The sequence below is a fragment of the Muntiacus reevesi genome, chromosome 9 (genome assembly GCF_963930625.1).
Source record: "Muntiacus reevesi chromosome 9, mMunRee1.1, whole genome shotgun sequence".
Taxonomy (NCBI): Eukaryota; Metazoa; Chordata; class Mammalia; order Artiodactyla; family Cervidae; genus Muntiacus; species Muntiacus reevesi.
In genome coordinates, this window is record NC_089257.1 from 36,483,484 (window position 1) to 36,499,933 (window position 16,450).

The window sequence follows — 16,450 nt, forward strand, 5'->3', positions numbered from 1 at the left end:
CCCACTCCCCCCACCCCCAACACCCCATTTGTACTTATTGCTGTGATTAGCTTCTGGAGGGAAAAGAACCTGCTTTCCCACTTCAGACGTGGGCGTTCATAGTACTGGTCCTACCCTACCATCCTGTCCAATCACTCATGACATATATCCCAGCGACAGTGACCCAGAATTTTCCTTATCAGAGGCTTGTCCCCTACTGCCCTGCTTGCAGACACTGACCATTCACTCCTCATGTTACTTCTCTGGCTGGTCTGCCCTGTGTCTGTACACAGCCTCCCCCTTGTCTCCCACAGAACAGGCCAGAGGTGGTGAGTTGGAACTGACTGGTCAGGGAGAAAGAAGTAACATGCCATTCTCTAGCCCATCCGATCCACCATTTGGGAAGAGGACACAGAGCAGCAGGGCTGCAGGGCCAGGTTGAGATTAAATGGGAGGCTTTGACCCGTGTTCCCAGTTGGGGAGTAGGGTAAGGGAAGAGAAGAAGGCTGAAACAGAATTCTTTCATTGATGAGTCGACATTTATGGAGCTCCCTTCTGTGTCAAAGTCAGGGCTTAAGTTACAAAGGAGGAGTCGCGGCTGACTCATGGAGCTCAGTCAGTGTGACATCACAGCTGAGGTCAGAGGTTATCTTAGTCCTTGGGGGAAACTGAAACTCAGAGAGAGGGTGAAGAGGTCTGCCATGGTCATTTAGCCAGTGATAAAGCCACAGTCTCCTTCCCCACTTCCCGGCCTCTCTGGCTGCTACTCTGGGGCTCAGAGGATCCAGAAATTCGAAGGTGCCAGGATAAGTCAGGGGGTTGTGGCCTCGCCCTCCTCTTCATCTCGGGGAGGGAGGAGCTGGGACAGGCAGGATGCAGGATGAGGGAGCTTGTAGGAGAAAGGGCTGCAGCTGGGGGCTGCTTCTGTGATGTCCCTCAAGGCAGAGGAAGAGCAACCTGCTCACTGGAGCTGCTCTTGTCCTGCCCATTGAGTGACAGGACCACAGAGGACAGAGACACCACACATCATCCTCTTCCATTTCTCAGATGGGCAGAATGAAGGAGAGGGCCCACTACAGAAGAGTCAGTGCAGGAGAGCAAATCACTGATGCCAGAGTCTGGTTTCCTCTGCCATGGAGCCAGCTGTGACCCAAGGCCTGGCACGGGGTGGAGATGCAGGAGTCAGTGAAGGCTCTGGAGATGTGTTCAACAGACACCTGAAGGAAGCCTTCTGGGATCACAGAATCTTCCTCCATCCTCCCTAATGCCAGCACTGCCCTTTGAAGGAGCCCCTCCTCTGGGGAGGCACTCAACAGATCTCCAAGTGTTGGTCTCTGGGGATGTTGTACTTTAGCTTGTGGGCTTCAAAGAGGTTTTCCAGCTCCTGCATGTAGCGCTGGTGCAGCCTGTCCACCTCCTCCTGGGAGGGATGTGGCGTCTTCTGCACCTCAATGGGCTTCCCCACTGCAAGACACAGAGGTGAGTGGTGGCTCAGAGTAGGAACCACTGAAGGCTCAGGGACTCTCAGGGTTCCCACCACAATGATCATCTGAGCAGGTAAGCACTCTTTCTCCTTCCCTTTCAATTCTATTTTGGGTCATAGATTCTAAGATGTTAGGGCAACTCTAAGATTCTGATATATTAACAATATCACCAGCTGGTGTTTTAATGCATTATCTCTTAGGTCATCCTAACAATCCTAAGAATATAGAACCTGCTAGTATTCCTATTTGACAGCTGAGGCATTGAGACTCCGGGAGGTTGAGTAAATTGGTCAGGGCCACCTACGAAGAACCAGTGACTAGTTATAAGCCCTGAGGATGATGTGCTCTCAGCCTCATGGACACGTGGATCTGGGAGTCTCAGATGCTATGAGTGGAAGTGTCTGTATGTCTGGGAGGAGGTGGCCCACAGCCCAAGTGCCTTCTACCTCCTCTCCCTCTACGATGTCCTACAGTGCCTCCCATTCTAGGGAGGACGTGGGAGGATCTATCAACCTCCTTCCTCAAGTTCTGCCAGGCTCAGAAAGCAGCTGTCCTGTCTTCTTCTCTTGAAGAATGGTTCTGGAGGCATCAGTTGTGAATTATATTCATGAAAATATTACCAGACAACCCAGGGAAAGTCATGGTGTAGAGGGTTGGCCAAGTCTGTACTCAACTAAGAAATGACTGGGTGAGTGGAGATGAAAAGACCTCACTTTATAAGCTTTGCCATTGAAACCTAGTTGGAATCCAAGACAAAAGCAAATGAGAGAATCAAATAGCTGAAAAGATGGCGCTAAGTCCATGCGCTAAGGCCCATGCCCATTAATTACAGGGAAATCCCTCAGGCTCTCTTTCACAACCTGCTGATTGTTAGTTTACACACAATACTATCAGACCCGGAATCCCTTCCCTGGTATCCACTTTTCCAATAAGCCTTACAAGATCCTCCTGTCAGAATTAAACCCTCCTCTCTGGCATCATAAAAAATCAAATAGACCTTGATCAAACCTCAACTTTGTATCAAGGACAGGGTGATCTTTTGGAAGTGATTTACCTTCTCTGAGTCTCAGTTTGCCACTAGTAAAATGGTGATAATAATCACTGCCTACAAGGTTGTTGGGAAAACTAAGCTGCTGCATGTAAGTAGTCAGTGCAGTATCTGACACACAGCAGGTGCCCGGTAATCAGTAGTGGTGACTTTTTTTTTTTTTTTTTGTCTTGGTTAGATTTCCCATCCCAGACTTCCTTTCCTCAGGGTTATCTGCCTGTGTGTCTGTTTCACGCTCTGGAACGTGAACTCCATGAAAGTCAATGATGTCTTCGGCTCATGTCTAGTCTCCTTTGCAACACCAGCCTGAGCCCCTTGCTGTGTAGCCCTTTCCCCTCCCAGCCTGGGTCTAGGCTCACCCACGGTGGTGATGGGCCGGCGGTAGGGCATAAGACCAAAGCTGTCCTGGAAGACTCCACAGCCATAGAAGAGTGGGATGGAGACTCTTATGATCTTCTGAAGTCGGTCCTGGAACCAGCGCACCCAGGAGCCAGGGGAGTTCTCAACCTGCTTGAATATGTCATTCTCACCAAAGGAGAAGATAGGCACCAGAGCTACCCTAGAGGAGACAGGAGAGAGAGAGTGTGGCGGGGCAAGAAGGTACAAGCTGGTCCACTAGCCTCCTGAAGGGAGCTAGTGATCAGGAACTGGAGCAGAGGACAGAGCCCTGGGACAAAAGTAGGAGGCCTCAGGTGTCCTCCAGACCTGCCACGGCCTTGCTTTGTGATTTTAGGCAGGTCATGGCTCCTCTCTGGACCATGGCTTCCCAGTTGCACCATGACAAGAGAACAGAATGCTTCAGAGAGCCCTTCCAGGTATAAAACATGCAAACTTCCTGGAAAAATTTCTTCTTCCCCACTTAACTTGTATTCTTCACAGATGCTTCAAGGTAAGAGAACAGTGCCGGGAGCCGTTATGGAAGGTCCCGCCCGTGACGAGGTCATGAAGAAAATACCAGGCAGGCAAGGCCGTCCAGGACTCCATCCATGACGAGGTCATGAGGAAAAAACCTGACAGGCAAGGCCGTCTAGGATAAGGGACCCTCCAGGTTGGCTTCGGCCTCTACCCCACCCTGTATCCTCCCCCCTTTGCTGTTGTTGTTCTTGTTTGCCCTGATGCAGATTGTTGTGTTGCCTGCCGAGAGCTCTCCTGCTCCTCTTTCATTGAATAAAGACCAACTTAAAACCCTAATTAATAAATCTCCTGGACTCTGGTACCCTATGAAGAGGCCAGGGATGAAGGAAATGCTTCAATTCAAACCCTTTTGCTGGCATTCTGGCTTGTTTGATAAATGTGTGATCTCATTGCACAAAATGCTCTTGATTGTTCTAAACATCCTAAGCACAGTACGCTAACAAAAGAAACTATTAAGCATAGGTCCCTCTGCGGGGTGAGAAAAGCCCCACAAATATTATAGCCACATGTACGCCTAATAGAAAATAGTTTAGATAGAGATTAGCTGGTGACTTCTTGTAGGTAATTAACTTTTGGACTAAGAGCCTGGTTTGTGCCATATCTGCTGTTTTTGCAATCCTTTGCATTTCTGTTCTGTAAAAATGTAACCCTATCTAGTTCCCATAGAGATGACACCTAATAGAAAGAAAATAGATTAACCACAAAAAAGACAGGGTCGGCTACTGAAGTTGCTAAAAGTTGCACTAGGTGCAAGCCATAAATTGTCAACAGGCCTGAAGGCCAAAAGATATTATACATAGAGGTTAACCATAAAAAAAGACCCTAATAGGCACAGAGCCCTTTGGGGGGTGAAGAAGCCCTACTAGAAAATACAAAAAATATTGTTTTAAAAGTGGTTATTAGATCAACGTTTGATTGATGTTAATGTGCTGAGGTTGTGCAGTGGAAACTATTGTTAATATAGTTGGAGATCTAGTAAAATAAGAGTTTAGCCCTAGTGTAAAAACAATAAGATAATTGCTAATTTTAACCAGGAGCGCTAAACAGGGGCTCCCTCACCAGAGCCGCAGAGTCTTTGTGTGTTAAAGTTTTTAGATAAATTTAGCTGAGAACTTCTGCAAAAAGACTGACTTTTATGTTAACAAGATTGTATTTCTATTATGTTGCAACTTGCTGTACCATGAGACTGCCAATTTTCTGTTTTCTGCTAACCTCAAGGCCAGAAAATAATGTACAAAAAATCTATGGGAAAAGACTCTCAAACAAAAATATACAGAGAACACCTGGTTTCGTGAAGGACAAGCTGATGTAATGTTAATCTAAGTCTGTATGCTTATCTGCCCCTTAGAAATGTACCAACTTAGGGTATAAAGGCGATGGTAAAAAATAAAGCAACTGCTAGACTCTGCCGCACCTTCCTGGTCTGGTCTCTCTATCTCTCTTTTTCTTTCTCTCTCTCTCTCTCTCATTCGCTGACGCCGTTCATCCTGAGGGTTCCCCTGGATCCTGCTGGGGCTGGACCCCGGCAGAACAGCTCTAAGCTATGCCCCAAACACCATTCTCCTAAAAGCCCTAGACTCAGATGTAATTCAAGTTTTCAGTAATATGATCCTTGACCTTATTCCCTTTCATCACCAAATCTCCCTTCTAGAATCTTCTCTGGCTATTTGGGAATGAAACATCACATCAATCACCAACACAGAATCTTCACAATCGATGGATTGTGACTCTCCTTGCCAAAATAGGATGTGTATTCATCTGTGCTGTCTTACCACCAAAACACAATCCTTGCCAATCTCCAGTTGAACCCAGAACCCTCTCCCCAATACCCGTGCGTCAGGGCGAGCCTGATGAAGCCCTTTCGGTTCCGCAGCACCAGCTTGCAGCCTCCAGGCCTGGCGTCCAGTGCCTCCTGGACGCCCCCAACAATGATGGCCATGAGGTTGCCACCTTCTTTCCTGCTCAGAATGTGAGCGGCGCTCTCCTTGTCTACTGGGACCAGCCCTGGGGAGAAAGAAAGGTGGTTAGGTATGGGGTGAAGGGGCAAGGACTGTGGGCAGAGATGTGGGCTGGGCTCCACTCCAGTTCCCAATTGTGAGTTCCCTGAGGACTGGGACTGAGCCCTTCAGGTCTTCCCAACCCCCAACTGAGTGTATCACTGAGCACAGAGTTGTGGGAAGTGCTTCCTTGAATCTAGCTTCCTTCTCCACCACACATTCACTTGGAAGAAGTATAGAACTGTTGACGGCCCTCTGTAAAATCCCTCCTCCATGCCTGCAGCCTTCACCCAGCTGGGTTACCCAGGGTTGGGAAAACTCACCCCCTGACATGATGTAATCCCTGAAGAAAGGAGTCCAGAACCACAAGTTCAGCATCATCAGATGTGGGCGGATGCCAGGGAACAGTGAGGAAAAACCGGTGCTCTCTGTGCACAGGTTGGTAAAAGCTCCAGTGGCCAGAACCCCATGGGGGTGGAAACCAGCGAGGTAGTTCCGGGAGGGGTCCAGATAGGCAGTCTTGACCAGCTGCAGGGACAGCAACCTGCTGAATCGGAGCTGCACCTCATACCCTCCCCCATTCTGCCAGCACCAGTGTGACCGTGGGTTACTTGCTCCTCCTCTCTGAGCCTCCAGTTCTTAGGAAGATGGAGATATGCATGTGACTGCACCCAGGGAGGTCCTGTTGCCATCTACGTCTCAGACTTGCTGTGAGCTTCAGACAAATTGTCTCCCTCTCCAGCTTTCAATGTATTAAATGTGGACATTTGACCCTGTCCTGCCTACATTCTGCTGAGAATTTCAGGTCCGTGAGTTCCCTGGAATTACCAAGACTACGGGACAGGATAATCATACACCATCAAGGGCCACACAGGGCTGTCACTCAAACAGTCCTGTTCTAACAAAACTCCCTATGAGAAAACTCAGCACTTAGGACCTGGGAGTGAGAATTTGCTAGCTATATCAGGGTGGTTGAAAGAGTTTGCAGAGCTGGAGGCTGGCCTTAGTCCTTTTTACCCCTCTGTACAATTCAAGGGTCTCCCTGATGCCTCTCTGTTCCCCCTGTGTCAGACCTTCATTATCATCTATCCACCTGTTCCCCTGGCTATTGGCAGCTCTTCCCGGGTCTGGTCAGTCCTGCAGCACAGAGGGTGCACCAGAAACCATAAGACATTGTAGAAGGAGAGGGAGAGCAGAGCTGTTCATCACTAGCAGCTTCCAGGCAAAGTGGAGTGAAGACAGAGGGGGCAGAACTGAGTTAGCAGATGTTGCTCCTGGACTTCCGTGGTGGTCCAGTGGTTAAGAATCTGCCTGCCAATGCAGGGGACATGCGTTCGATTCCTGGTCCGGGAAGATTCCACATGCTGTGGTGCAACTAAGCCTATGTGCCACGACTACTGAGCCCACAAGCCACAACCACTGAAGCCCGTGTGCCTAGAGCTCATGCCGCACAAGAGAAGTCACCACAGTGAGAGACCCACACACCGCGATGAAGAGTAATCCCCGCTATCCGCAACTAGAGAAAGCCCACACGCAGCAACAAAGACTCAGCACAACCAAAAATAAAATAATTTTTAAAAAATGCTGCTCCCACCAGTTACTGGACAGGCTTCAATGTGCAAAGATGACTGCCCGTGATTCTGTGTGTGACCAACCCCTTTCCCACTCTGCCAGGAACTGCAGGGTCCACCCCTTACAGAGCCCTGTGCTCTGGGAGGCTCAGCCTTTAGAGTCGGAGGCCCTGAGGCCCCTGACCCAAGCCCTAAGCCCCTGGCAGGAAGCTCCCTGACAAGACTACCCAGGCCTTGTAATTTGCACTTCCAGGCACAGACAGTCCATTCCACTTAGGCTCATCTTTGGCACCGTGAAAGATCATCTAGTTAACAAGCTGAAATTTGTCAGCATTGGCTCTGAGGATTCTTGTTACCTTCAGGCCCCAGAGGCCTGGCTGCCCATCTCAGAGCAGCCTGGAGGGACCCAAGAGATAGCATTGGAGGCAGACCCAAGGGACAGCATTGGAAGTCTGAGCCTGTCTGCCCTACCACATCGGAACAGTCCCAGCTTGTCCTGTCCTTGACCTGACTGGATCTCTGCAAACTCCCTCTGATCACTGTAATGATCAACCTCTCCCTCTGGTTACCCTTGACCCTTTGCAGAAAGTCTGAGGGGACCTTAGGTAGAGTCACCATTGCTTCACAGAAAAAGGCAAACTTCTTTCACTCATACAGAAGGAATTTATTGAATGTGAAAATAAGGACAAGCAGAGATATTCTGGTTATTCTCATTGGGAAAGGTGTTTCCTTAGGAATCCATCTCAGTATGTTTCTTTAAAAACACACCTGATCCCCCACACAGAAGTACTTGTTTATGAATTCCCTTTCTCAGCTAGTAGGAAAATAATTTTGTTACAACCCCCTTAAAGGCAATGAGGCAATATCTATTGGTATTAAAATGGAAAAATGTAACTGACCTTTTAAGCCAGCAATTCCACTGTCGAGGAATTTAGCTACAGAATTTCTCACACTTGTGCAAAATGGCATCTGAACAAGATTATTAACTGAAGCTTTTTATTTTTCTTTTGGTAATACCAAAACTTGGCATCCAGTCAAATGTCCATCAACAGGGCCTATTTAGACAAATTATGAAATACTTCCTTGTGGGCCACTATGTAGCCATAGGGACATACAATGCAATTCTTCCTGTCCTGATAGGGGAAGGTGGCCACGATCATTCATCAGGTGGAAAAGCAAAGGGCAAGACCATGTAAGCAGAATGTCACCAGCTGTGACAGGGGGAACAGCAAATGGAGACAGGTCCTCCTGGGGGAATATGCCTGATTCTCCATTAGCTCTTCAGGAAGTCCAGATGTTGCACTTAGAAAGATCCAATGCTCAGAAATATAATAGTTTCCCAACTTTGCTTGAAATTCCATCAATAGACCCTAGCTCATAAAATCAGTAATAGCTGAAGGCAGCCCAGAAACACAAGCTCATTTGACACTGATACAGAGGCTTATGAATGGAGGGGTGGGGGAGCTCCAGTCGAGTGCAGACTCCTTACCTGGGACCCCCTACCTCCTAGCCACCATAAGATCCCTTTCGGCCCTGTGCTGTAGGAGTATGTGGAAGAGTTGGAGGGTCTCCTGGGAAGTGCAGGGATCCAGAATCTGGGCCATAGCCCCACCCCTGCAGGCTCCCAGGCTGGACAAGCAAGTTAAAGTGCTCATCATCCAGCCCTCTGCTGGCCACTAGGTGGTATTGCTCGCCTTCTGTAGGTTGTGATGCCAAAGGCCTGAAGTAGGCAAGAATCCTGAACACTGTGCAGGTAGAATTTCTGAAAGTGTCCAGTGTTCCACCATTGTCAGTAGTGTCACGGTTGAGAAATCTTCTCTGGGGGAGAAGCAGGAGGATGGTGAATAAGACAGGCCCAGAATCATTTTCTGCAACTGGCAGAAACTCCAGGTGCAAAGAGAGTCAGATATGTCTTTAGAGGCCCCAGGATATCAGGAAGACAGCCCACTGGAGAGCTTTCAGTTGAAGACTTCATTTCTGTGGAATAGCCTGTACTGGTCTCCCTTACATGTGCGTGCTAAGCCGCTTCGTCATGTCCGACTCTTTGCGACCCCATGGACTGGAACCCACCAGGCTGGGATTCTTCGGGCAAAAATACTGAAGTGAGTTGCCATGCCCTCCTATAGGGATCTTTCTGACTCAAGGATCGAAACCCCCCCCCAAAAAAAAGGATCGAACCCACATCTTTTGCATCTCCTGCATTGGCAGGCGGGTTCTTTACCACTAGCGCCACCTGGGAAGCCCACTGGTCTCTCTTATCTTATTCCTAAAAACCTCTTCAACTTCATCCCCAGTGTGCCTTCAGCTTTAGTCACACTACTGCTCAGAAACCATGCCCTGGCCGCTTCTGGGCCTGCACTTGCACTGTTCCCTTTGCAGGCCACCTTTCCTTCCCTGCTGGACTTGGGATTCAGCTCACAGTGTGGAGTGAGACCACAGGGACAGAATCCACAAAGAGAGCCAGAAAGCTCTACTTGAGGCCAGAAACTGCTTATGGTTTTTCCTTGGCTTGCTGGCTGATGTCACAACACTTCCCCATGGAAACTCTGACCTTCCTGGCACAGAAGAGCAAGCCCTGGTCTAGGAAGAAGAGAGGGAGAGATGGGAATTCAGAATCTCAAAGTTAAGAGATTCTGGGGTGAGGATGAGGGGCTCTGCCTGTGGCAGGCCCATGGCTCCTCTAGGGCCCCAGCAAACCTACCAGCTTCTGCTGACAAGGTCCTGGGAAGGCACCCTGCAGAGGAAGCAGATATGGGGTCTGGGAAGACCACCCCCTAACCTGGTCCCTTCAGGTTGGCTCAGCACTGTCCATTCACTCTCCTGTTTCCAGAGGAGGGCCACCTGTCCCTGCTTGTACCTCTCTGTGTCCCTATCACCTTCCCCATTCTATCTGGTCAATAAATCATCCTCACCCATCTGCTTACATCCAAGACTTTAGTCTGTCTGGGATTCAGAAAAGGAGTCATAGGTCGGTTCATTCAAATCAATCCTGTTCCACTCAAGTCTGAACTTTGGGTCCAGGGTCAAGTGTCCAAATGGCCATCAGGTGCCCTGAGTCAGAAAGTCAGAGATTCAAAAGCACTCAGGTGTCAGGGATTGGTGTGATCACTGGATACATTTGTAAATGTATCCAGGATCCATTCAGAATGCGGCAAGTCCTTGTCCAAGGATGCATAATGTACCAGAGTGAGAGGCAGATTAGAGAATCTAGAACAAGTTCCTTGTCTTCTCCCCTGTCCCTCTAACCTGACAATGGACAAACTTTAAACCAGTAGAAGAACTTTGTATGTGACCTTGATCACATCCTGTCCCTTTCTAGGGGTTGGTCTCTTCATCTTATGAAGTGTGGGGCTAGATGATCTCTTAGAACCTTACGTTTATTACCTGCACCCCTAAGCATGGCTGCTGAGGGCTTTACATCTGTAAGATACATAATGTGTGCCACAATATATGGCTCGCAGAGTTCCTTCAAATCCTGTTCATTCATCCATCTTCATAGTGGCCCTACATCCCGGCCAGACAGAAGCTGACTCCTCCCCAGGCCACAGAGTTGTGGAAGCCCAGCTCCTGCCTCCCAGCCCAGTATTTTGGTCACTGCACAGAGGATCACACTTCCCCATGGACACGTGAGGCACTATAGTCCTGGCCACACCCCAGCTACCCCATTACTCACCGAGATGGGGAAATAGTCCTTCATGTACCTCCATATGACGCAGCGCCTTAAGGCCTCAATGCGCCTGCCCCCCTGCCACGGCTTGGATAGATCCAGGTACCACCAGACTGCATACAGGACACTGAAGATCCAGAATCTTGTGAACAGGAGGCCTATGAAGATAGCAATGCAGATCTGGGCTGGGAACAGAAGCAGGAAGATAAGTGGTCAAAGGAATGAAGGAACGAGCTCTCCTCCTACAACTAGCAGCACTGTCCTGTCCAGCCCTCATCCCAGGAGGAAGGGGTGAGACTCTCTTGACTTCAAGGAGGAAAGAATGCAGCCTGTCCAGTGTCACACTGGGAGCCTGGTTTTGAAGCCAGGTAGACCCAACTCCAAACTAAGTTTTCCCCACTGTACCAGGCTGCTTATTTGTTTCAGTTTTACCCCTCCACCCCCATCTCTGTCCAGTTAAGTAGTCTGTATTCACTGGGTGCTCAATAAATGCCTGGGAGAGAAGTGACTAGATTAACACTTTCTAGTGTACACCCTTCAGGCCCCCAAATAAAAAGGAGACATGCTTTCTGCCCAGCCTTCTCTCTGTCCACTCTCTGCCCAACTGTCTATTTATAATCCTGCCAGATTCCCCCCTCTAATTAAAATCCTTCCATGACTTTCTCATAACTTTAAAAACAGCCCATGTAGCTCAGCCTGGCATTCAGATTCTGCATAGCTGGCTGATCCCCATCTTGCTCCAGCCTCATTCACCCATATGGACCCAATACTCTGGCTACTTGAAATGGTTTAGTGTATCTCCATGGAGAGATGGAGTTCCTTCAACCTCTTAGCTTTTGATCATGCTGTTTCCTGTGACTACCACACCCTTTGCTGCTGAAGGAGGGAGGAAGAGGCCAACCTGTGGCTGGCCCATGGGTCAAGGATGCGGCATGGCTATGACCTGGTAAAGTGAAGAAATAACTTCTTACCTACAATTCCCAGTCCCTTGCTGCAGGCTAATCTTGGCTTCATCTCAGGGTCAGGATGTCTGAGGGGCTGACCCTAACCTAATGCCAATGGAGCATCATTCTCAGAATATTTCTCCCACCCCATCCCATTCCTTCTACTCAATACCATGCACTCACACTCTTAAAATTGTCAGCTTCCAGTTGTACTGAACGTGAAAGCAGAGTAGACTGGGTCTGTCATTCCTGGCCGGCTTCGAGGAAGAGGGGACTTTTGACCCAATCTGAACAGTAGTAAAATTCATAAACCAGAGAAAATAGGTTGGAGCTCACAGAACACTGAACACCTATAATATGCCAGGCATTGGTGGTTCAGTCATGAACAACAGACAGAAATTCCTGCCTTCATGGAGCTGACTTTCCACAGTATTGTGTTTAGGGCACTTTGTTTTGTTTATTAAATTTCTATGGTAAAAAATATACAACTTACACTTTGTCATCTGAATCATTTTTAAGTGTACAGCTCAGTGACACTACATTCATTCACATTGACCGTCATGATTATCCATTTTTAGAACTCTTTTCATTTTCCCAAACTGAACCTCTGTACCCATTAAACAAAAACTCCCATGTCTCCTTCCCTTAGCCACTGCCAATCACCATTCTCTTTTCTATCTCTGTGAATTCGATTGGTCTACGAACCTCACAAAAGAGGAATCAGAAAGTATTTGCATGTATGTGGGTGACTGTCTTTTTCTCACTTAGCACAATGTCTTCAAGATTCATCCTTGTTGTTACATGTTCCAGAAATCCCTTCCTTTTAATGACTGAATAATATTCCATTGTGTTATTTGCAACATTTTCCATCCTTTCATCCATCAGTGGATCAATAGACATTTAGGTTGCTTCTACACTCCTTGTATGTTGATCACTAGGGACTTCCAGTCTACATGGGTTGCTCCCACTTTTAGAAAACCACCTCTAGGAACTTCCAGTCTACATGAGTTGCTCCCTAGAGGTGGTTTTCTGAAAGTGGGAGCAACCCATGTAGACTTTTGATTTTGCCCCAAGGAAGAGAGTCCTAACTGACATTCTTTACAATTTTTTTTCACATTAAATATTTGCATTAAAAAAACCAAACTTAAAAATCTAAGTCAACTGCCAAGCCATCCTTGTCTCCTGGCATCTGCCTCCTCCCTCCAGATCTGCAAGCATCCTTCCATCCTCTATGCATGAGCATCTACCAGCATGGACATGTTCTTTTTTGTGAAAATGGTGGCATTTTATTCCCATTCTTCTACAACTTTCCCATTCAAGATTTTTATTAAAAAATATTTAAGGCAAACAAAAAAGTGATCGACCCACAAGGAGTGTAGAAGCAACCTAGATGGCCATCGGTCCACCGATGGATGAAAGGATGGAAAATGTTGCAAATAACACAATGGAATATTATTCAGTCATTAAAAGGAAGGAATTTCTGCAACATGTAACAACAAGGATGAATCTTGAGGACATTGTGCTAAGTGAGGTAAAGACAGTCACACACATACACACAAATACTTTCTGATTCCTCTTTTGTGAGGTTCGTAGACCAATCAAATTCATAGAGATAGAAAAGAGAATGGTGACTGGCAAGGACTAGGGGAGGGAGACATGGGAGTTTTTGTTTAATGGGTACAGAGGTTCAGTTTGGGAAAATGAAAAGAGTTCTAAAAATGGATAATCATGATAGTCAATGTGAATGAATGTAGTGTCACTGAGCTGTACACTTAAAAATGATTCAGATGAAAAAAAAAAATGGTTCAGGTGACAAAGTGTAAGTTATATATATTTTACACCACACCTTCCAATGCAGGGGGAGTGTGAGTTTAATCTCTGGTCAGGGAGCTAAGATTCCACATGCCTCAGGGGCTAAAACTCCAAAAAACTTAAAATGGAAGCAATATTGTAACAAATTCAATAAAGACTTTAAATTGTCAACATTAAAAAAAAAAAAAACTGTAAGAGAACTGCTTATAGAGAATAAAACTGAGTTGTTAATAGTGGCTCCCTGGAGGGAATTCCCTGGCAGTCCAGTGGTTAGGACTCTGTGCTTTTACTGCTGCTTTCATATAAGCCATGCCGCTAGAGGCCAAAAAAAAAAAAAAAAATTATATATATATGTATACATATGTACATAGTGGATTTGGGGAAGTCTTTCACTTGTAGGATACACATTCTGTTTGGATGTGTTACAACAGCACATGCTGGTTTTTGCAACTAACGTAGCATGTTAAGGTTAGGAAAAACCCAGTCAAGAGGCCCTTGCACTTAGAAAGAACTTCCTACCATCCTTATCACCCTTAACTCCTGTCAGCAGGCAAAACCAAACTTGGGGATTTTTCAGTCGCTAAGGGAGACCTCTACCTTCCCCTCATATCACCAAGAAGGAAAAACGTAAAACTCCACTTTATAGAGGTCCAGAGAGGGTATGCAAATTGGCTGAGCCCACACAGCAAGTCAGTCAGATGGGACAAGACATTCATCAACAAATGTTCATGGACACCAACTCTTCTAGGAGCTGGAGATTCAGCTGAGAACAAGACCAACTGTTTGAGAGGAGCTTACCTTCCTGTGTGAGTGTGTGAGCTACAGAGGAGAGGAAACAGAGTAAACAAGTAATGCACTGGAAAGTGTTTGTTTCTGGGCCCTGAGTCCTTGGTGACCTTTCTGGCTACTCCTTCGTCTCTCCCCCAAATGCCTGCTCTATGTCCAGTGTGAACCCGCTGTTCACCGCATGTCCAGCATTTGTCGGCCCACTGGAAGCCCTTACTTTTCCTGCCAGCCTATAAACCCTGCCCTGTGGACCCATCTCCTGAGTATCTTTGGAAGGGGTCCCTTCTTTCCACCCACTGGAAGCCTCCCTACACCTAGGTAAGTAATCTTTATGAAGAACCAGATTGAAAATATTTTGTATACTTTGTGGCTCTATGGGGCAACTTGGAGGATATTACATAGGCCCATAATCATTTAAATTATGTAAGAATTTAAAATGTAAAAACTAGAAGAAGAGACGCAGAAGTACAGAACAGACTTTTGAACTCTGTGGGAGGTGAGGGTGGGATGTTTCGAAAGAACAGCATGTATATTATCTGTGGTGAAACAGACCACCAGCCCAGGTGGGAGGCAGGAGTCAAGTGCTCGGGCCTGGTGGGCTGGGAAGACCCAGAGGAATCGGGTGGAGAGGGAGGTGGGATGGGGGACCGGGATGGGGAATACGTGTAACTCTATGGCTGATTCATGTCAATGTATGACAAAACCCACTGAAAAATAAAAAAATTTTTTTAAAATAAATAAATAAATAAAATAAAATGTAAAAATTTCTTGGGCTGTACAAGCGCAAAAAAGCCAGTGGGCTGGATTTGACCCACGCCACATAATCTGGGGGCCCCTGATATAGCTTGGACACCTCTAAAGCGCTCAGTTTCCCCCATATATACTCCCTGCCATCAGTCTACCACCCCCCCTCCCCCATACTCAGCAGATCCATAGGCTTCAAGCACTGGGACCTGTACTGCACAGACTGAACCTTGTCCCTCCCATTTGTAAAGCATTCCTGGGGCTCCCCTTTTTCCCCAGGATAAGGGACAAGGTACAAGCTCCTGCTCCCGGCACCAGCTGGCCCAGATCTCTCTTCTCAACTGTCCTCCTTCTAGCTCCAGACGGAGGGCTACTCAACCTCCCTGTGCTCTTCTTGATGTTCCCAGGTCCTGGGCTGAGCTGGGGGTGGATGAGGGCAGACAGACACACTCGTGCTGGCAAAGCTCCACCAAGGCCAGGTGAGCAAGATGTCCCTCATCCTCCCACCCCCACTCTCGCCCAGTGATCCTCAGTCATCAGCCTATCTGGTTCTGGGCCCCCAGAATCCTTCATCCAGGAGCCAAGGGACTTGTCCCCTGCCCTGGGGTAGCCCTCCCCTCCCTGCTCCACACCTCCCCTCCCACACCGCAGCCCTGTCTCCTCCCTTTGCTTCCTCTCCTTTCGTCCTTTGGCAGCACAGGAGCCCAGACCTACAGCCTTGCACATCTAAGGCACTCAGCTTCCCTGCTCATCTGTGTAATGGGGGTAACTAGGGGTGTTTAAAATGTTTCAACAAGCTTTAGAGCAGAGACACAAGTCAGTCATCAAGGATGCCAGTGGTAGAGAACTGGGTTTCTTGCTTTCCTGGGGATAAACGCTTTAGCTGCAAAATTTTAGGGAAGTTCTGAGGGAGGACATGGGGTAATATATAAGGTACATGCATGCGTATGTGTATGCATGTTTGTTTGTGAGTGTGTGAAATGGCTATTGACCATTTCAGAGCCTGCACAGAGTATGTCCATATTTTAACCCCAGTCTAGTAGGGTCTGTCCACAGGCTGAACACTAGCCCTGGGGGGAGCCGTACCTAACTAGTATGGTGCCAGCAGATGAGATGGAGAATCCAATGGTCTCCTGTCCCCCCAGCCCAGCCCGCCTTACCCAGGACCGCAAAGGAGAAAATCCACTGCAGAACCACAAAGGTCTGCAGTCTGCGCTCCCACGGCACGGACAAGGGTGCAAACTTCACCATGCTGTCTCCTTGGTTGACTGCACACGTTTCTCTGAGCTCTGCTGTGGTCTGAGGCACCTACTGGTTTTTGTTGCTGCCAGAGGTTGAGTAAGCATTAGTGGTCTGGGAGGAGGGTGCCACACCCCACTCAGCCCAGCCTAATGCCTCCCTGCCCTCACCCTGGCAGGAGTCTCTTTCCTAGGAGAAACCTTTGAACCCACCTGCCCTGGAGTCAGCTAAAGGAAGGAGGAAGGGAAGGATATTCGCCTCCTC

At 47.8% G+C, this 16,450-nt stretch overlaps 1 protein-coding gene across 1 annotated transcript; it reads right to left on the minus strand.

Moving 5' to 3' along the window:
• Positions 1-1,288: 1,288 nt before the first annotated feature.
• On the minus strand, positions 1,289-16,198 carry LOC136174906 (2-acylglycerol O-acyltransferase 2-like). The gene is made up of 6 exons (XM_065945167.1): positions 16,108-16,198; positions 10,668-10,846; positions 5,747-5,951; positions 5,256-5,430; positions 2,871-3,070; positions 1,289-1,443 (listed from the first exon to the last, which is right to left on the minus strand). Exons 1-6 carry the CDS (start codon positions 16,196-16,198, stop codon positions 1,289-1,291), a joined length of 1,005 nt encoding a protein of 334 aa, XP_065801239.1.
• Between the last annotated feature and the right edge of the window lie 252 nt (positions 16,199-16,450).

What these genes read in the sequence shown, in the direction of transcription:
- LOC136174906 (XM_065945167.1), bottom strand. Translation starts at nt 16,198, where the DNA reads ATGGTGAAGTTTGCACCCTTGTCCGTGCCGTGGGAGCGCAGACTGCAG. An exon ending in GGATTACATCATGTCAGGGG is followed by an intron (nt 5,431 to 5,746) that starts GTGAGTTTTCCC and finishes CTTTCTCCCCAG; the next exon opens with GGCTGGTCCCAGTAGACAAG. An exon ending in CCGGCCCATCACCACCGTGG is followed by an intron (nt 1,444 to 2,870) that starts GTGAGCCTAGAC and finishes TGTGTCTTGCAG; the next exon opens with TGGGGAAGCCCATTGAGGTG.